This window comes from Embiotoca jacksoni, unplaced genomic scaffold, assembly GCF_022577435.1.
Source record: "Embiotoca jacksoni isolate LCO1_2020_lvr unplaced genomic scaffold, fEmbJac1.0.p SCAF_15, whole genome shotgun sequence".
Lineage (NCBI taxonomy): Eukaryota > Metazoa > Chordata > Actinopteri > Embiotocidae > Embiotoca > Embiotoca jacksoni.
This window is the reverse complement of record NW_027185285.1, coordinates 1,262,381-1,284,095: the sequence shown is the minus strand read 5'-3', so window position 1 is coordinate 1,284,095 and position 21,715 is coordinate 1,262,381. Positions and strand designations below refer to the sequence as shown.

General features: G+C 43.0%; 1 protein-coding gene across 1 annotated transcript; it reads left to right on the top strand.

Moving 5' to 3' along the window:
- The first annotated feature begins 409 nt into the window (after positions 1 to 409).
- cntnap1 (contactin associated protein 1) lies at positions 410 to 21,663 on the top strand. Its single transcript, XM_069148685.1, has 24 exons — positions 410 to 1,214; positions 5,514 to 5,615; positions 6,580 to 6,773; positions 7,067 to 7,220; positions 7,537 to 7,740; positions 8,506 to 8,690; positions 8,797 to 8,946; positions 9,114 to 9,375; positions 9,632 to 9,781; positions 9,869 to 10,043; positions 10,426 to 10,532; positions 10,652 to 10,774; positions 11,123 to 11,326; positions 11,425 to 11,581; positions 11,667 to 11,794; positions 11,898 to 12,071; positions 12,190 to 12,408; positions 12,517 to 12,756; positions 12,847 to 13,086; positions 13,185 to 13,312; positions 13,755 to 13,848; positions 13,962 to 14,192; positions 14,275 to 14,319; positions 16,817 to 21,663. The coding sequence occupies exons 1-24, from the start codon at positions 1,154 to 1,156 to the stop codon at positions 17,014 to 17,016; spliced, it is 3,927 nt and encodes a 1,308-aa protein (XP_069004786.1). The 5' UTR covers positions 410 to 1,153; the 3' UTR covers positions 17,017 to 21,663.
- The last annotated feature ends 52 nt before the right edge of the window (positions 21,664 to 21,715 follow it).

Here is a 21,715-nt window from a genome sequence, read left to right as displayed (position 1 = left end):
CTACAGACATAATTCTACACTCCGATGATATTTCAAGGGGGAAACCAGTGACAGGGAGCTTACGAACTAACAATCTGATTTGATTGAAAACACTGTAAATCCCACACTGGCCCAGCCATTCAATCTCACTTCATCACAGACACACTGCCGTCCCATAAACCTACTTCTTAATCCTAAAGCCTTTTTATTTTGTGGTCAGTGTGCCACAAATTGCCACAAATCCCTCTCTGCCTTGGTTTCACCCAGCCCCCACGCCATTGTGAGTGTGTATGTCTGCAGGGATGAGTCTGAGTTCAGGCACAGCTGGCATCCTCATCCTGTAACCTGCTCTGCTTTGGGCATATATGCGAATGCCTTGGGATCAACTGCCTGGACGAAGTCAGATGGACAACCAGCTGAGCTGTGCAGCCTGCTGGTCTGATGTCATTCTCTGCTTATGAAGGATGTTAAGGACCTCCTTTCTATTTTTGGAATAAGTTAAGAACTGCTTTCCTGGAGAGAAAGACTTTTTAACCACCACCTCACCAACGCAGTGCCCACTTGGACAGTTGGCAGCCATGAAAACTGTGCCAAAGGAGGACAGGAGATGCATGGGCCAACGAAACAAGGAATAAATCTCTTTGATCATTGACGATCCAGCCCTGGTGGAAAACTCATCTTTTGGATCACAATACTGTTTTAGGGATTGAAGTCTACTCGTATTATTCTCATTTGCTGGAAATTCCGTTTGCAGAGGAGTTAAAAAGTTTTTTTTCCCCCCTTCCTCCCATCCAGTCTCCTCTGCCTCGGAAATTTCAGACTCCTGCGGAAGAGACGCAACAGAACCTCACTCCCACCTGGCCTAAACGCACGCTGCTAATTCAACACATCTACAAATGTGTCGAAAGAGCCACAGCATTGCATGACTGTCATGTAAAGATAAAACGATTTAAAGGATATAAAAGAAGAAGTGCGCGCTCTCGGCGAAGCGCAGCATCCGCACCAGCATCCGATGCGCGTCCCCGACCCGGTAGAGGCTGCCCGAGATCCCGGGAAGAGGAGTTGGGAGCTGTGCGAGTTAAAGTTGGGCTAAAGGGGGGTGAGAGAATGCTGCAGAACAATCTACGATCTAATTAACATATGCCTATACGGAGAAACGTGTACTAAGTGAAGGATGACTTGCAAAATACTGAGCACATGCCTCTTGTTTTTGGGTTTTCAACACTGCTCATCACGTAAGTCTTGTGAAACAGCAATTGTTCATATATTATCGTTTGCTAGAATGTTATTAAAATATTTCAAGATGTTCATTATCTGCAGATTGTTTAGTATAGGATCATATGCTGAGAAAAAGTTGCAGGATAATATAGCCTAATAAGTGAAAAATACCAATGGACTGAGAAAAATGTAACCGGAAATGTTGGGATGTTTGAAGGGCAACACACGCTGCGATAAAAAAAAACAACAAAAAAAAACAGACATAGTGGTCAAACCCAGATTATTTCATTTTCGTGGCTTGTTCTGTTTATTAAAATGTCAAAGCATTGGTTTGTCTGATAACGCAAAAAAAGTGTGGAAGCAAATTGCGTCGGTCCTGCAGGAGTTGCACACGGTGATCCCCTCCGCACAGGACTGTCTGCATTGCAGTGCTTTCTCGCCGGCAGCACGCAAGTTTTCTGCAGCGTGCGGGCTCAACTCTACTTCTTTTCAAAGCACGAATCAGTTTTTTTGGGGTTGTTTCTAGTGTAGCCTAATAATTGCCCGATCGTATCGATAGTGTGTGTTGTTGTTGTTGTGTTGCTGAAAATGCGTTGAACACATTTTCTCAGTGGCGGTTGAGGCAGCAGCCTCCCGGCCGGGACCAGCCCACTGCAGTACTTTTTTTTTTTTTTTTTTTTTGGGAACCCTGCGTCCCCATCACCTGGCCTTAAAGCCCTGCATGCTGCTGGCACCTGACAGGGAATTCATAAACAATGCAAAGACCGCTGAAGCAGCCATGCGGTGGATTTACTTGGAGCGAGGTGGGGATATGTTTGGGGCTAAAATTGGGTTCGCTAAAAAGGCGCTGCACCCATTCATGACAGAGCTTGTGTGCATACCAATACGCTTTACGTATGATGTCAATGTCACGACGCACTCAGAGGATCTTAATTGTTACCTAAACCCCATACAGAGCATTGCATGACTCAGGGAAGATTAAAGAGATGTCATGTGACTCCTTGAGTTTGGAATGGGGAATTTTGGATGTTGCGAATTTACAGGGAACAGACAACAGCCATAACTGGTGGTAAACACAGCATATCATTTATTGTATTAGGACAGAAATTGAGATTACCTTTATAATATTTCAGTGAAACTAAAGCTTGTGTGCTCTGTAAAAGCATAAGTGGATCCAACTAAGATAAATATTAGGCTAAATTTTTCTGAGCAGGGAAATAACGTTCCCATCTGTGTACTGTGCTATTGCTGTTATGATTTGTGGTATTTCTGAAAAAACATATGATGCCATGCTGCCTGCTGATTGTGAGGACTCGCATTACATGTTGTGCTGGGAAGTTGGTACTCTTGCTATATTAAAGCAGGAATGAGTGGGAGAGACCATGATGCATGTTTGAGAGCCTTATTGATCACTGCATACCTAACCAGTAAGTGGAGGCCTGTAAGGCTGGTAAAAGTTCTTGTTGCTATTTTATTGCATGAGGATATGGACATTGTAACCGTGCCAGATCAAAATGGAGCCACAGATCCCGGAACACTGTAAACCAACCCCGGGTGGAGCTGACACTCGCTCTCTGAGGGGCTTGTGTGTTTGAATCAGGATGGCGTGACACGTGCATAAATCTGAAGTTTCTGCTGTGTGCGTTCTGTCACGGTTAGCAGCCCAAGCAGAAGGGGACTGACTGTTTGGTCCATGTGAGGGGAATTGTTAACTAGAGAAGGAGCTGCTCTGTGCTTTTGGACAAAATAATGCAGCTCTTTCAGATCTGAAATTAAGTCTGAATATGACTCAGATTTTCTGCATGGTTTGTTGTCTTCATCCTGGACAGCAGTCAGACCCCACCCACCGTGATGCCTGCCTGGGTTTGAATCATTTATTAAACCCCCTTTAACAGAACATGATATATTGTATGCTGTTATTTTTCGTATGTTTTTATTTTTTGGATGAGACTTGCGTTCATAGACACATCTTCACTCGAACAATGCTACTTTCTGAATGCTCAGCTGCCATGCATGATTGTCCAATAACAGCCGTAGGAGGTGCCTCTCTGCATACTGTAACCAACGGTAATGATATGTCAGGCCAGCCTACACTTGTAGCAGACTGATGATTCAGCAGGAGTGGTGCTAGTGCTCCACACAGCCACACTGTTCCCTACACCCCCTTAATGATAAATGGAGAGAGAGCCTACTCTGTGTGGTGCAGAGAAGGGGGGAGTCGGAGTCGGAAGAGGGTTGGGGTGCAGGATCAGAAAGAGAAGGGTGAAAACCTGGTGGCTGGATCCACGGCACAGGCTTCAGGTACACTTTAACTGCTGCAACATGACAACGCCCGCTTGGGTAGAGGGAGGCAGCGTGCGACAGAACTAAAAAATAGAAAGATGATGATGATGATGAGGAAGAGTATGAGGTAACAGGATGCAATGAAAGTGAGAAAGAGAGGATGATTTTTAGAGTTGGGATGGAGATAAAAGGAGAGGAGTCAGAGTGAGAGAGAGAGGAAGCGTGACGGTGAAGAGGTAGGGGTGCGGAGTGCGTGACAGGCTCGATTTGAGGAGGAGCTTAGTGGCCTGGGTTAACCTGCTGCAGTCTGGCATGGAGATACTCTTCACATTTAAAGTCAAACTTCTCTCTCTTTGCTACTAATTGAGGAATTTAAAAAAAAAAATCAATACTCCTTAACCTTTAGCAGCAAACAAGCTTTGCTGGCGTAATTGTGTATTTGTGTGAATGGACATTTGAGCAGTGCATCGCTGGAAAATGTCTCTACAGTGCAGTAATGTACTGATGCAGCACTGTTATTGATTATCTGCAGCTTAGCCGTGACTTTCTGTGCAAGGAAGATGTCAGAATGGAGACAGAGGCAGAAAGTCAAGGTCATATTTCTCTCGCTCAGCACATTTCTTCCACCTGAGTGTGCAGCGTGTCCTTGCATGAAAGGTGACATGTTTTGTAAATAGAATATTCTCGTCTAACTCGTGCAGATGAGGTGGAAAATGGTGCATGTATATGCTGTAAATGGCCAGCAGGTTTCATGTGACAATAGGCGTCTAATTCCTCATTCATATTTCTTCACTGTAAGGTCCGTGCTGATCACAGTCTGTTCCTCTTCAAAGTCACTTTAAATCTGAGGCTATGCTGCACTCTTCCTCATCCAGCTACAGCCTGCATACTAATTCTGCTCATGTTTTCTGTCGCTAGCCACAGTCTACTTCGCTTTTCCTACGCTCCATGACCTCTGTGATTGTAGGAACAGGACTTACGATGCCAGAACTCATGTTTGCCAGTAAACAACGCCAACTGTTTAGAGAGGATTATACCGTTAAAAGAGGAAGGTCAGATTGGAGCTGCTTTGGTTTAAATTTTTTCAGTGATAGCTGGACAAACACAGATCAAAACATTCGATTTTTTTTTTGTATGTATACCTGCTTTCTCCTTCAAGTAAAACCCTACCCGTCTATCTATATTAAATCTCTGGGCACCATACTTTGGCACTTAAAATGAGACAGTGTTTCTCTCGCAGCTTGAGGTGAGGGCAGCGGACGTTTATCCACAGCTGTGGCAGAAGCAAGATTAGGTAGAATTATGGGCTGGGGAGAGAGCCTGAACAGATGGGTGATGGTGCTATCAGTCTCATAACTACAAGCAGAATAGCAACTCACCATGAGAAAGACACACTCATAATTTGATTCTGACTCTCACACCCACAATAATCTTTTTTTCTCAATAAATTATATATAAATATATAATATGCAAGCATCAACAGGCTCTCTGTTTCTGCAGCACCGAACAACACAAGACCAGATCTATTTTTGTCTTCTTTTGAAGAAGAGAGGTTATGTAACTGCATGACATTTACAATTGTTTATCCCTGAGAGATGCATATTCAGTAGCTGTTTGTCTCTTGTTTTACCGCTAAGATGCAAGGATGGCTCACTCTCCGCGTAGACGTCAGGACAGTCGATTAGATTCGGGAGTTCTGGTCCACCTGCTTATAAGGAGGCCATTTAGAGACCGTGGTTCACTGTGAAATATGAACCTTTACTCTTTCTTTCTGTATACTTTAACCGGTAAAAAAAACTAAATGCGTTTGTGCTATACTTTAAAGTTAATTGAATTGATCCGGTCTAATGTGTATTTTTGTCTGGCACAAGCATGCACTGACATCTAATTAAACTCCAGAGGGTGTTTTCTTATCAGGCTGTGCAGCCCTGCCCGTCTTTGTGATCCAGAACTGTGAAATTTTGAATGCTGCATAATGAGAAGTTTCTTTTTAATAACACCTGACCTCTGTGTCCTTCATATTGTCACTGCAGGAGAATGTGTCGATCCACTCATGTCTGGGCTCTACGCCTCCTCCTTCCTGGCCTCTTCCAGATATAACTTTCTGTACTCTGCTAATTTTGCCAAATTGTATGGTAAGTTTTTGCTTGTTATGTACAGTTCATCTCTAATTTTATGCCATCACCTTTCGGATCTAACACACAGCAGACATTTAAACTTATCTACAAATCAAGAGTGCAACTAATAACATCAATGATGGCTCTGTTCCATTTAGTTGCACCCATAAAGCAAGCCGGTGTGCCAGTAATCACAGTGCATTGTAACATCAAAAAGGAGTAGAACCATTATGAATGATATTATTCACACTAGCATTATAGATGTCAATAAGCCTGCCATGACTCCACGTTTCATAATGTGAAGGGGGCCACTCATAGTGATGCACCTGTGGAGAATTATTAACTGTATCTGCAGCTCTCTATTGCTTTATGGAGCTTCATAGCAAGATTCTGCTCACTGTTTTGCTGTTTTCAGTGAAGAAAGCTCCTAAAAATGAATGTAAACTACCTGCTCAGCACCAAATGTACAGCAGACAAAATAAGCTACTAGCAGGTGAAAATAGTGGAGGATTTACCAGCTAGAGGGACTTATTTCCACCAGGAGTTGAAAGGACCGAAAACAGAACGAAGAGGAGGTGAATATTGGACCAGGTTGACAGAAGCTATCTTCAAGAAAATGCTAATGTTGGTCTGTCACAGCCGGATGTTTAGATAAGCAAGGGTTTGATAACAAGGCCACCATGTCAATTTAAAAGGTGTCAATTGTTGTGCTTACAAGCGGTGTTTGCTACCCTAGCCATTAATGGGAAATTAAGGCGAATCTGTGAAATGTTAAGTGCTTGTCGAATTCCAGACATTATAACAGTAGGTCAGCTGTAAATTTCATGCTCAATAAAGTTTGACCCAAATTCAAAATGACTACATTAAGATCGAAGTCAGAGTGAAGTCAGATCTGTGAGGTCACAACTGCTTTGGCCGTGATTTTATCCTTGACAAACTGTATGTCACTCCAAAATCCAACCTTAATCTTTCTCCCCCTCAGGCAGCAGTGGCTGGTCCCCTTCCCCGAGGGACAGACAGCCGTGGCTGCAGGTAGACCTGGGCAGGAAGTATCGGCTGGTGGCCATCGCCACCCAGGGGACCTTCAACTCCTATGATTGGGTCACCAAGTACACGCTGCTCTACGGAGACCGACCCGACTCCTGGACGCCGTACATCATGAAAGGAGGCAACTCTGTAGGTGTCACTGAGCCAGAACGCTCGGGTTGGGATGAGGACCATAACAGGGATAAGTCGAGGATTAACTAGTCAGAAGTAATCTTTATAGCCGGTTTTGGATTCAGTGGGTGTTCTATTATATCCATTGTCACTGGCACTGAAACAAAGACAGCCCAGCATATTATCTCTCTCCACACTGACAAAGCTAATCTCATCATCAGTTCATCTCCAGTCTCTTAATAAGGCGTTAACACCATTGCAGTGGCTCAATAACTCTCTCCACTCTCTTTCCCTGTCTCATCTGTTTTCAGACGATGCCCGGTAACTGGAATTATTATCAGGTGAAGAGGAATGTCTTCCATTACGCCTTTACTGCTAAACACATTCGCCTGCTGCCTCTGGCGTGGAACACGGAGAACGGAGGGAAGATTGGTGTGAGGCTGGAGCTGTTTGGCTGCTCTTATGGTAAAAATGACTGATGGGGGGGATTTACTGATTCTGAGTCACATCCAGGGACAGTCCCAGTGCTGAGTCATATTTGACAATATACCACTAAATCTAAGTGCCAGATATGCTACGGTATGTTCCCAGTAGTATAGGTCCCAGTGTCCCCTGATTCATTCTAATGAACTTCAAACACCAGCTAAAAATGCCAAACACATCCGAGGATCTCATAATCCTTAAATATACATATTACATAAAACATCCTGAGCAGTATTTTATATCTAAATCCTCTGCAGTTATGTTAATATGAGTGAATCCAGCTTGAAATCTGTTTCAGATTCCTACGTGCTTCAGTACAATGGGGACGACTCCGTGGTCTACATGTACCCGGAGAAAAGGTCCCGGACCCTGCACGATCACATTGCCATAAACTTTAAGACTCTGGAGCAGGATGGTCTGCTGCTGCACAGCGAGGGGATTCAAGGAGACCTCTTCACCGTGGAGCTGAAGAAAGGCCGTCTTTACCTGCACATCAGCCTTGGTACAGCCTGAATAGAAATTTTGAAACTCATGGAAGGGACGTTGTTTTTGGCCGGGCTCTGCTTTAGTCTTTGCAGTGATTGTAGTCTGCAAACCCCAGATTGGCTAATCTGAGTGGCCGGATCAATCAGCGACTACTGGAGTGTGACAAGGTTGAAGTCAAGTAATTCCAACAATGCCAGCAGCTATAGAACCAGATAAAGCGATTACGAACAGTTTTAGCAAAGCTAGCAAATATGGAGGAATTGTAACCTGAGAAGGAACAATGCCTAAAATAAAGAAAAAGTTTACTATAAGCCATTTCCTAACGAGGTGTTGCACTCTGCTCTCATTTGGGGAGGGTCTCAGAGAGCTTGGTGAGTTCCCACACAACATGTGTCACAACAACCATGTCATATGGTGGTCAAATTGATTAAAGGCTCCTCCAATAGAGGTCTACGCCCATTATGATGCCACAAGTAAAAACAATCCCCAGTAAAGTGTAGCCAGACTAATATATTCAGGCTGTGTTGTTATAGCCGGTAAAGAAAATAAAAATGACAATGACATCCATCTCAGAGAAAAGCAGACTTTTCAGAGTCTGGAAATAAAGACAAATCGTGTGGGTGGAGATCTTGGTATGGATGGTTGGGTTATTGACCGGAGTTTCACAGTTCCTTTGATGTGAAAGATGCTGCATTTTCTCTCAGTTTTATATTATTTATCGCAGATCGTAGCTTTTGTTTTTATGTTTGATTTCCTTCTGTGGTTGCTCTCGGTTTTTCAGGAAGCAGCAATGTACACAAAGTTGATGGTCGAACTACGCTGACCGCCGGCAGCCTTCTCGATAACCTACACTGGCACTATGTCACTATCAAGCGCTATGGTCGACAGGTGAACTTCACAGTGGACAGTCAGACAGTGACAGCTATCTGTAAAGGAGAGTTTACTTATCTGGATCTAGACACACAGGTAACTCGGTATCTGTAATAATTATCCTCCTTTGATGACATAAATATTGTGGGATGATGCTCTTGGCTAATGAAGGTAACTGAATATCTTAATATGTGTCACTTAGATGTATGTAGGAGGAGTAATTGAGAAAAACTTGCCCCACCTGCCGACCACACCGAATTTCCGCGGCTGCCTAGAAAATGTCTTCATCAATGGCATCAACATTATCAACATGGCCAAGAGAGAAGAACCTGAAATCCGCATACCACAAAAGGTAAGGCTTTACAAAAACTAACACATTAAACAACAATACTACAAGACAAAGAGAGTACTTGCAATTTTATCTAATTATTGTATCTGTTTCATGCCCACAGTGCAATCACAATCACTGGAAATGGTCTCACCATGACTAACAAGATCTAATTTATTTTTTCTATCTAGAAAAAGATGCATTATGCCTGCCGTGACATTCTGCTCAAACCGATGACCTTCGCCGGGCCGAACAACTACCTGCAGGTGCCGGGCTTCTTTCGGAGGCCTCGCATGTTTGTCAAGTTCAAGTTCCGCTCATGGGACTACACGGGGCTGCTGATGTTCACGCGCTTCGCTGATGACCTGGGAGCTCTTGAGCTGGGTCTGAGCGAGGGACAGATCAACGTCACTATTTTCCAACCCGGCAAGAAGAAACTCCAGTTTGCTGCAGGTGGAGCTTTTGGGAGCTTTTGGAACATGCGATACTCTTTGCTTCTTGCAACTGACTGTTTGCAAAACGTTAGCTGCACAATATCTGGAAACGGAGTAGGTGTAGCTTTTCTTGTAGTCCCAAGCACATCGTTTGATCATGTGTAGGAATCCAAAAGGTTGCTAAACTACGACTGGACGGTCCCTGTTCAGAGGCAGGCGTTAGCTAACAAATGTATGAGCTCTCTTCTGCTCTCATGCTTTGTCTTGCTCTTCAGGATACCGGCTAAATGACGGTTACTGGCACACGGTGGACTTGGCAGCCAGAGACAACCTGCTGACTCTCACCATCGATGAGGAGGAGGGCTCGCCACTAAAGATCACCAACCCTTTCACCATTCGAACAGGGGACCGCTACTTTTTTGGAGGTGAGGCGACGACTTGAACAACAAAATGATCACATAGCCCAAATCTGTACTCTTTAAGTTGTATAACATTTGCTTTCCTGCCCTCAGGTTGTCCAAAAACCAACAACACGATAAGGAGGTGTGAGACCAAGCTGAATCGCTTCCATGGCTGCATGCAGCATATCTTCATAGACAATGAGCAACTTGATATTGACATTATTCTGCAGCGACAGTGGGGGCGATATGCTGAGCTCTTGTTAGGAACCTGTGGGATCACTGACAGGTAGGAAATACACTGGGTACCATGTGCAAACATGACTGATTCAGATTGATTAAAAAAAAAGACTAATGCAGCACTGCAATGATGATTTACTATGGCATGTCATACTGACTCATTTATCATGTGTAGTGAAATCTCATTATGATGTTTGTGGTCGGTATGGGGCTGAATTATAGTGAGGGATCATTTCCTTCGAGGTGGTGGCATTCAATAATAAATTCCCACCCATAAACCCTGCCCAAAGACTCTCAATATGAAACAAATATCTCAGAGAAAGGAAATTAAACAAATATCTCAGAGAAAGGAAATGAAACCGACAATTACCTATGTTTCTTGCTTTTGTGATATAAAAAAAACTCAGAGTAAGCATCTGTTTTATTTGCAGATGTAGCCCAAATCCGTGTGAACATGAAGGCAGATGCATCCAGTCTTGGGATGACTTCATCTGCCTGTGTGAGAACACGGGCTATAAAGGAGAAGTGTGTCACATGTGTAAGTCCTGGCTGATAATCTCATCACTGCAGCAAGTCTTTCTTTACAGTTAATTTCTCGCGGCCACCGCTATGCTTCTTCTCAATGATGACAAATTGATCATCTCCCTCCTCGAACAGCGGTTTATAAAGAGTCATGCGAGGCGTACCGACTCAGTGGCAAATATTGGTCTGGAAACTACACCATCGATCCTGATCTCAGCGGGCCGCTCAAACCATTTGAAGTGTACTGCAAAATGAAATGTAAGTAGTCAATAATAACATACAGCTTCATCAGTGTTTTCTGGATCATCTGTGGATTGTTCATGAAATGCTGGGAAACAACAAATCATGTTATTTTGTTCCAGGAATGAGAAGAGGGCACAGACATTTCATTAGAAATGAAAAAGATTGACATAACAAAATAGATCCAGCTGGTGCTGTGTTTGTGTCTGTGTGTGTTGGGGCTTCCTACCAGTACACTGTGTCCAAGCTTTCTGTGTCTATCCTCATGAGACGTTAAATTGCTTTTAATTTTTCTAAATCTTTTTCCCAATCTTCCTCTTTCAACATGTCCTGACTGTGACCTACATCTCTTATCCCTCTCTGCAGCGTATAAAGCTTGGACGGTGATCATGCATGACCGAGTCGATGGTACCAAGGTGACAGGGAGTTCAATAGACCGGCCGTATATAGGAGATGTCAACTACTGGAACGCCTCCTGGGATGAGGTCACCGCTCTTGCCAACACCTCGATGTACTGCGAGCAGTGGATCGACTACTCCTGCTATAAGTCCCGCCTCCTCAACACCCCCAGTGAGTGGGATGAGTCGAGGTTTCCTTCTAGTCATGAGCCGATAGTCAACAAGAAAGACAAAGATGATGAACACATGCAAATTTCTTTTTCAAAATAGACGGAAGACCTTTTGGTTACTGGATTGGTCGCAACAACGCGAGCCATTATTACTGGGGTGGAACGTTCAGAGAAGTCCAAAAATGTGGCTGCGCCATCAACCAAACCTGCACCGACCCCAAGTTTCAATGCAACTGTGACGCCGACTATAGACAATGGTGAAAGAAGGACACCTTAAGCATGTTTATCTTATATCTCTCACACTTACATCCATGTTTGATCACCTCCTTTGTGGCTTTTCAGGTATTCAGATAAGGGCTACTTGGACTTCAGAGACCACCTGCCTGTGAGGAGGATGGTGGTCGGAGACACCAACAGGACCGGCTCGGAGGCGAAATTTACAATTGGGCCACTCCGCTGCCATGGCGACAGTGAGCTTAAATATTATGGGTTGTGCTGAAACATGTACTCAAAAAATAATCTTCAGTGTTGCAAAAGAGTTTTTTTTCAAAAATATTTCACTGTTTACCACAGGAAACATCTGGAACACCATCGCTTTCACCAAACCCACCTACATAACTTTCCCCACCTTGAAGCCTGGAACCACTATTGACATCTCCTTCCACTTCAAAACCTACGTGGGCAACTGTGTCTTCTTGGAGAACTCTGATGAACACCTCAAAAACTTCATAAGAGTAGAGCTCAACAGTGAGTGGATTCACCTGTTACCAGGAGTTTTTCTTATCATGCAACTGAAAGATTTATTTAAGAGTTAATGTACATTTCCTTTTTCATTATTTTACTTTCTATTTCTTCTCTCTTCTAGCCACCCAAAATCTTGTGCTGATATTCATGGTTGGCGATGGCATCATTAATGTGACCCTAACCTCCCCTTTCCCTCTCAACGACAATGAGTGGCACTTTGTTCAGGCTGAGCTTAATGTGAAGTTGGCCCGGATCAAAGTCGACTATCAGCCTTGGGCTGTCAAACGCTTCCCAGGTCAGACCTTTGTCACCATGGACTTCACACATCCTCTGCTTGTAGGTAGGTGGCCTGAGGTAAACTTGGAAATGTTAAAGTTTAAAAATGCCATAAATTAAAAAGATGTAATATGTCCCAATAATATACTGATAAAAGTATCATCTGTCGCAGGTGCAGCCAACCGCACTCTGAGACCTTTCTTGGGGTGCCTTCGAGGTTTACGGGTGAACGGTGTTCCTCTCGATTTAGAGGGCAAAGTAAATGAAGAACAGGGTGTGAGGAGGAACTGCACGGGACAGTGTCTCAATGCTACCATACCGTGTCGAAACAGCGGCCAGTGTATGGAGGGATACGCTTCCTACACTTGTGACTGTAACAACACAGCTTTTGATGGTTTCTACTGCCATAAAGGTGAGTTCATGTCCCACACAAGTTTCTCTTCAGCGCTGCAAAAAATTACAAAACTACAAATGCTGATTCCACTGTGATTTTTTTCTTAAGACATTGGAGCTTACTTTGAGATTGGGTCGTGGATGAGGTACAACATACGAAAAAAGCCCATATCGGATGAAGCAGCGTGGGCCAACTGGATCGACCCGCACTTTGACAATTTCAGCCTGGGCTATAATGACACGGCAGACGACATAGAGTTCAGTTTCAGCACTGTTAGCACGCCGGCTGTGCTGCTCTACATCAGCTCCTTCGTCCAGGACTACATCGCTATCATCCTCAAGATTGATGGTAGGAGAAGCTAAAAAAAAAAGAAGTGTTTTCGCTGACAAATATTCATTTTTTTCAAGCATGAGTGCCTCGCAAATCTATTTCTTTTTTTTCCTCAGGTAGTGTCGATCTGAGGTACAAGCTGGGCCTCATAACACACAAGTACCAGCTGACTCACCGAAACCTGGCGGACGGATACCCTCACTACGTGAACATAACCAGACACAATAGAACCATCAAAACACAGGTTCATGCTCTCACTGCTGCCGCTGTGTAAACTGTGATCTGTGGTTACTTTCAGCCGACTGACCTTTCCAAAGCAAAACCTAATTTTCCACAAGAAAACAGTGATCCATACACATCTGACATTTTGGGATTAGATTTAGGGTTAGAGAGGAAGATTGATACCTCTTCTATATCTGTAGCTATAACCAGCTGCTGGTTAGCTTAGTTTAGCATAAAGACTGGAAACAGAAAGCCTGTCTCTGAAGGAAAGAAAGTCTGCCTGCTAGCATCTCCTGGATAGATTTTGTTACCTTTGAACAGAGCCAGGTTGGTTGTTTCTCCCTGTTTCCGCTCTTTTAATGCTGGTGGTAGCTTCACATTCACTGTGCTAACATTTGGTAAGAGATGTATTGACTATTTCCTGTAAAGATAAGCTTTCATAACATTTTTTTCTCTTCTCAAAGGTGGATTACATGGAACCCATAGTGGAAAAGATAACTTTGGTGGAAGATGCCAGGTTTGACTCTCCGAAGTCCATGTTCATGGGCAGAGTTATGGGTAAAAGTCCTATTCAATAAGAATGTGCGATGTACTCATCTTGCAGCCAGGATTATTTATGAATGAAGCCGTACACTTGTATGATGTTTAATCTCTTGCGTCTTCTCCTTCAGAGGTTGGCGACATTGACTATGAGATCCAGAGGCACAACGCACCGGGCTTCATTGGCTGCATATCGGGGGTGAGATACAACGTCTACGCCCCTCTGAAGGCCCTCTTTCGTCCAAATGAAACGGACCCTCCAGTAAAGACACAAGGCTACGTCTCGGAGTCCAACTGTGGTGCCTTCCCTCCGGTCCTGGGTTATGTGCCATGGGAGGTGGACCCCTGGTTTACGACCATAGGTGAGTCCATAAAATGATGTATCAATCCATGGAGGGAGTATTATTTTCTGTTCATTCACTTGACTATATCTCTCTCTTACAGAGTATTTTTATATCCATGATGACCTCGGTCTGTTTTGGATAACAGGTAAGATTAATTCTTTTTCTTCGATACTCTCTGATCAGACTTTGTCCTGAAGACAAAAATAATGCATATTTGCTTTCTTACTGACTTGTTTCATTCAAAAATAAGTCCAATATTGTGATATTTATTCTGTTTATTTTGAAGCTCCTCTCCCTTGTTTCCTCGCTGTCTCCCAACTGTCCCAGATGATGCAAATCAGCCGTTTGAAATTCTTTTTCCCTTTTTCCTAAAATCCTCTAATCCTAAATTAGAGCAGGGTTGTCAGATTCTAACGCAATCTTTTGAGTGTTTATTCAAGCCTCCCACTGCAGGCGCAGTTTTATCACATGTGGGAGAAAAGCCAAAGAACATAAATGGAGCAAAGTAAACAGCCAGACAATTTTAATGCACTGTTATTATAGCCAAGATAATATTTGATTCTATTCAGGTGAGGTCGTATTATCTTCTTAATCTAGTTAAGTGTATCAGTAAAATCCATCTGAGAAAACTGACGGCTTTTGTATTTGCAGAAAATACTGTACGAGTTTATTTTAAAATGATCTGGCATCACCTCTAAATAATTTAAAAATGTATACTTGAAGCGGAAACAAATAATAATAATTTAATAGTCCATACAATTCATAGTACAACTGTGAATTGTACTTCCTTCCTATGTGTTATCGTAGATTTTATGTTAATGAACATATCTAACATGTGAGCCGATGTAATCCACGTGATAACGCTGCACCTTATTACAAGAGGACACGTTGAGTGGTGAGAGCAGATGAGCGGTCTGCAGCACAGCATTACAGATGATGGAGAAAAAATTAGAGCAGGTCCCCCTGATGAGCGGGAGAGGCTGGAGCCTCAGGATTAAACTGCAGCACAGAGACTCTGCGCTCCATCCCTGTCTGAGACCTTTACCGGATCAGCTATATTTAGTCTACACAGGCCCAGCTTACTGTTCATCATTGATAGATGCTCCAGCTTAATAGATCATTTTGCTTCAGAGACATTAGTGGAGGACATCATCATGTCATTACAGATTAGTGCACCATTCTGGCCTCCCATCAATGAGCCCCCGATATGAGACATGTTCCCTATTTGATTTCTTGCTCAGGATAAGAGGGCTGAGAAATTCTGACTGTTGTTTTAAATATGACTGATAGGATTCAATTTGCAGCTCTACCACCGAACGAATGTGTTTACAGTGATATTGAAGGCATATGTTTTGTTATGTTCGGTGCAGTATACCTTTCCCAGAGAAAAAGAAGCACTGTATAATACCACATATTATAATTACATCAGCACCAGCACCAGTCTATTCTCTATATCCATTTACTGAGGATATGAACCTGAGGCGCAGAGACCTTTCCCATCATGCATCAACAGAAAGGCTAGAAAACTCTGTGGACATTTCACCATTTCATTAAACAGTGAACACCCTGACTGACAAACAAACACACATCTACAGGCAATATAATGTCTCCATTTCACCTGACCTCTATGTTTATGGACTGTGAGCAGAAACCAAAGCAAACACAGAGGGAACATTAAGACTACACACAGGAAGAACCAGGCCAGAGGCAGCTGTTCCAGCTGGAACTACTCAACAATAATCTTGGTTGTAGGTGCCAGAGCTCGCAGCCTCACAGTCACAGTCTTTCAAATGAACAGTCTCATAACAAATCTAGTTTGGATGTCATTTGCATTTGTAGCTAAAAGCTCCTATATGATTTTGACGGCTGGATTACAAGTCCATCTTCATATGAAATCTGAGCTGTAATCAATCAAAGACAATGTAACTATTTCAAAATGCATCTGCCGGATATTAACCAAAACACGGAGAGCTGAGCACGTCGCTCCTATCTTCAGAAAAATCCACTGCTGGCCTGTAATTCCTCTAAATGAAGCCCGGCTCTACAGCATATATCAGATAATGCTCTCAATTTACAAACCCAGCAGACCTCTCAGGTCGCAAGGCAGCTATCTGCTTCATGTCTTGAAAGCCTTGTCTAAATCTGGTGAGACAGCTTTCAATATTTATAAAGAAAAAACATGGACTAGCTTATTTGGCACTCTGAAACTAAGACTTGACCTGCAACGTTTTTAAGCATTTTAATAGAATCATTTCCTGTATTTTCATTTTATCATTATCATTGTAATTTAGTTTTTCTGGTCTTCTTTCTTTCCTTTCTCCATCGTTAATATCTGCTTTGCGTACTTTTTTCCTTTTGCCCTCTAAAGCTCTCGAACAAAAAGACTAAAAATGAAAATAACTTGGTAGTATGTGCAGTGAAATCATACCGAAACAGACAGATAAAAAGCACCTGTAGAGCCACAGAGTGTGCACTGTTGCAGAAATCCAAATCGCAGCAAATGCAAACAGTCTGTCTGATAAAACGGAATGATTTAGCACATTCAGTCAAACAGCATCTGCTCCTCATCAGTATTTTTAGGAGCGCCTCTACCCTCACTGTCTTGCAGATAAAGCTCTGACTGTGCTATTTTTATCCCTCAGTTATTGTCATCCTGGCATTGCTGCTGCTCTTCGGAGGCCTGTACAGCATCTACGTCTATGCGTACCAGCAGAAGGGCAGCTACCACACCAATGAACCCAAAAACCTGGAGTCTCCCAGCAGCTCCAGGCCACTGACCGAGACCCTGAGGAGAGAAAAAAAGAAGCTCCCAGAAATCGAAGAGGAGTACAGGAGCGGCTAGCATCACAGGACCTCTGGGACAACGGGTGGGGGCTTGACAGGGGGGAGGGTGGGGACGGGGGGTTGGAGAGAGGGAAATAGCACTACAAAAACCACAAATACCTGTATTAAGTTTTTTAATTCTTTTGTTTTCTTTCTTTCTTTTTTTTTACATTTTGGTTTGTGTTTCTTTCCCCGGTTGAATGGGACATGATGCCTGGTGCTCTACATAGTACGTCCAGTATTTTGGTAAGCTCTAGTTTTGCTGGGTTTAAGGTTCACATCAAGCCCTGTGTTGCATGAGTAGCCAACAAGTCTCACACTGTGTTGCAGGGTGAAATACTGAAGTGCCTCATCTGAGCAAGCTTGATCTGAAGTAACTATAATAGCTTATTCAGATAGGGTTTAGATTAGACACTGTGGGAAAGGGACTTTAAGGGATGTTAAACTGGAACATCAGTTTTAAGTAATCCGACTTTTATTAATCGATTTCTGTTCTGAGCCATTTTTGAGACCGATGATCGCTCTCGATCGCTTCCTGTATAGATTTATCACCATCTAAAAAATTTACCTTTCGATGACAATCTCGCACGGAGCCGTTTTTTGACACCGTAGCTCATGATATGTTTTGGGTTTGACTAGTGAGCACATCTGCACGCTGGTGAATTACTTACTAGCGTAAAGAAAATCCAAATCAAAGCTACAAAGCTGGTGGTCATGAATAAAAACTTAAAGAGAGAACACACTGACGAGCATGGAGCTTTGAGATGACACATATAAAGATTGTAAAAGGTATATACGCTTCTATTTGTTGTATTGCAGCCTATAACAGTGCATTACCTATACAGAATGGCACGTGTAAGTGGTTCAGAAACGCCATAAGTGTCAGTAGATAGCAGCTTTGCCGATTACAGTATGCTCAGATTCATAACACATTCTCAACCACGGGGCTTTGGACATGAGAATGTGAGGATTTGAAGATACTCTGGGTGTGAGAGCTACAGCAGACTGGTGGTGTACTGCAGAAATAAAAAAAACAAGTCAAGGTGAGGAAGCTAGCCATCGATAGAGTGATATATATATATATAAACATCGAACAAAAAGTGGAAATTTGTATATCGTTGGAAAGCCTGTTAATTTCCCTTTTAAACGGTGCCCCATTTGTAAGGAACATGCATTTGTGGGATGAGCAGCACAGCTGAGTATGTGGGTGGCCATTCCATTCTCTCTACTCCCAAATTCTGGAGGTAGTCTCTGATGAACCCCGCTCTGTGGGGGCGAGCGTTGTCATCTTGGAGAATGGAGTTCGGTCCCAGACTGTGGAGAAATGGGATTGCCACTGGTTGCAGAATCTCATCTCGATATCTCTCTGCATTGAGATTGCCTCCAATGAAGACAAGCCTGGTTTTTCCAGTGATGGAGATGCCGCCCCATACCATCGCACTGCCTCCACCAAAAGGTGTTACTCTTATCGGTGCAGCAATCAGCATAGCGTTCTCCCCGTCTTCTCCACACTTTGACCCTATGATCCAACTTCCGTAGGGAGAATCTGGACTCATCGCTGAACGTTCCTCCACATGTTCAGGTTCCAGTGCAGGTGTTGCCGACACCAGCGCAAACGGGCCTGACGGTGAAGGGCAGTACGGCATGCCTCCTGGCAGCCCTATGAGCCCGGAGATTGGCTGCGTGCACTCTGTTCTGGATTGTCTGGGCTGTGTGCCATATCATCCTGCAAACCTTGACTGCAAATCTGTAGAAGACAGCCTACGGTTACTAAGTGCTGAAAGGGTGAGGAACCGGTCTTCTTGGGGTGTCGTCTTCTTGGGATGCCCACTTCGCGGTCTGTCTCTGACATCCCCCGTTTCATGGAACTTGGCCTTCAGTTTGGAGATGGTACTAGGGCTCACTCCAAATAATGCCGTAACTTCCTTTTGCGGAACACCAGCTTGAAGTTGCCCTATCGCATGGGCCTTATCAAGATCAGACAAACGTGGCATGCCGATTCTTGGAGCAGACACCAATTGACCACTGTAGCAGGGCCCATGCTCACAGGTGCCGGCAATCAGGTGCCAAGCAGGGGGCACCGGAAGCTCAAAACAAGAGTCAATAGCAACAGCAGAATAAGCTGTTTGGCATTGGCAGAGAAGATTTGGCAAATTTTTCATGGGCGCAACCCACATACTCAGCTGTGCTGCTCATCCCACAAATGCATGTTCTTTACAAATCGGGCACCGTTTAAAAGGGAAATAAACAGGCTTTCCAACGGTATAAAATGGATTGCCAAGAAGCATTGTTACAACAGAGAAATAATCTACCAAACACAAATTTCCAAACTTTTTGTTTGATGTCTATATATATATATCCAAGTTCTCACTCCTTCTGTCTTACTACTGGTTGCTTATATTACGATCGAGCTGCCAATAGTTTGGTGCTACGGAGTGTTTGACTCGGCAGACATCTCTAATGACAGATAAAAGAAGTACGACTTTCAGGGAACAGCCATAAGGCCATATGGGAAGCATACATATACAGTAAGCACTCACGCACACACACACAATAACATATGTACAGAGGACCACAAGAGTGTAAATCTTTTACTTCTAAGTCACACCGCTTGAATATTTTCGCCGTAGGACAGCAGGTGACCATGACGTCATCGCTGCTGCTGCTTGTTTAGCTGCTTTCAGTGGAAAGTTGAAACTCCCACCTAAAGTCCAATAAAATGTCCTTCTTTCGGAGGAAGGGGACATTTCATTTGATGTGTGGTGCAACCAAAGCTTATAGTCATCGTCACTCACTCACTCACTCACTGCAGCACTCCTTAACACTAAAGCACTATTGTGTAGATGAAAAAAGAATAGTAAAAAAAATTATATAAGGTAAGACATTTGTGACATATCAGCTATGCATATGTAGAGCATGAGCGCACTTCGCAGTAACATGCAATGATATGAGCTTCTTTCAGCCACCAATGATGTTAATGTCTCAGTGTGTTGCAAATGCACAATAGCAAGTAGGATGTACTGAGTGTATACGTGAATATATGAATAATGTGTTAAGCGACTTTTATATTCCTATGGTTTATATAAAACAAGTAAAAAAATAGTCGAAAGGAGTGCTTTGAATGTAAATCTTTTGACTGTGTATTGTATGAGCAGACGCTGCAATGAAGACCTGCTCTGGTGTTTTCACTGTAGACTGCTCAGCCCTGAAAGTAAAAATTATTCACGGTTGCTTTTTAGGATGCTCAGGATAAAGAAAGTACAGTACTTGTTCTCTGTAGAGTCCTCCAAACAAAACAACCCCTCAACATTGCTGGTTTTCTTCTGTTACAGACGGGCAGGACTGTGCAAAAAAAAAATAATAATAAAAAAGTTGTACAGTGACAGAATGTACAGCAGGTGAAAACACTGCAACTGTAAAGGCACGACTTGCAAATAGTGTATGAAGATGTACAGATTTGGCCAAAAAACCTGGCATTTACAGGCTATATTTTTAAGAATGTGCTGTGATAAGATGAATGGAAGTGCAAAAGTGAGCAAACCGAGTGAAACTGGTGGTTTGTGATCGATACAAAGAATGATTTGTGTTTTATGTTACATGGACAATCACCAGACAAAAGTTCATACGAGGCTCAAGACACTTGTGTCGAGTAGGCTTCGTTGGCTATTAGGAAAGAGTCGACTTATGTATTATTTAAATGTATACACCTCATTGTATTCACTGGTAAATGGACTATAAACATGCAGCCTAGCAGTGTCACATTATTGCAACTCACTCGTTAATTCATGTGTGGTCCCTGGAGCGTGTATTTGTGTGACTGACTGGATGTTTTACGTGTTTGTGTATTTATAGTTTGCCCACCGAGTTACGACCTAATGATGTTAAATTATGACAAATGTGCACTGATGCCAACTATCCAACTCACTTATTGTCGTGCATCAACAGTAGTACAGCGAGACAGACACGAAGTTTGGTGTTACTCAGTGTGGCCCCTCCTTGTGCAGGCATCAGGTGTTTGTAACATTGCAAGTACATTGAATGTGTGTAGAACTGGTCCTGGAGTGTGACACCATCCTGCGTCATGATGGAGGCGAGGATGTGGGTAAAATGGCCAGTAGAGGGAGTCAGTCAATAGCATGTAGTTAGCTCAGACAGGGTATCTGCTGACTCCTTAAAAATGTGAGACATATTGAACGCTGTTTTAATGCTTCTTTCTTGTTGAGTGAAATCTAAGATTAACATTGGAATTTACATGATAGAAAATCCTATATAAAAGAAGTTTAAATTTAAAGTAGGTTCAGATTTGCATGTAATTCTGCTTTACAGAGTTAAAGAGATTTTAGTACCTGCAAAGGCCTTAATAAATCTGCAGACACCTTTTCGACAGCGGCATCACGTACGAGATCTGATGATGAAGCACCAGAGTGAGGAGGAGGCCGGTTAGACAAAGTTTAGACTTCTCTGCACCGTCAAACTAAATCCTTCTGGAACAAGTACTAGAGACGATATTTACAGTTGTGTTTTTGATCACATTGACATTTAGGAAGTTTTCTGTTCTTCTGTATGTGCTCGAGTTTGTTTTGTAATAATTTCACTGTAAATGTCCATTACTGTGTAAATCAAGGCAAATTCAAACTGTCATCTCAATAAAAGAAGCTTGAAGGAAGTTGTTGGTGTTTTATTTTAGATGGAGATATTTTCACAAATAAGAACTCGGA

Excerpts from the sequence above, each read along its gene's own strand:
- cntnap1 (XM_069148685.1), top strand. The coding sequence starts at position 1,154 with ATGACTTGCAAAATACTGAGCACATGCCTCTTGTTTTTGGGTTTTCAA. Across the intron at positions 12,072-12,189 it reads CATAAGAGTAGAGCTCAACA|CCACCCAAAATCTTGTGCTG; the intron begins GTGAGTGGATTC and ends TCTCTCTTCTAG. Across the intron at positions 13,087-13,184 it reads TATCATCCTCAAGATTGATG|GTAGTGTCGATCTGAGGTAC; the intron begins GTAGGAGAAGCT and ends TTTTTTCCTCAG.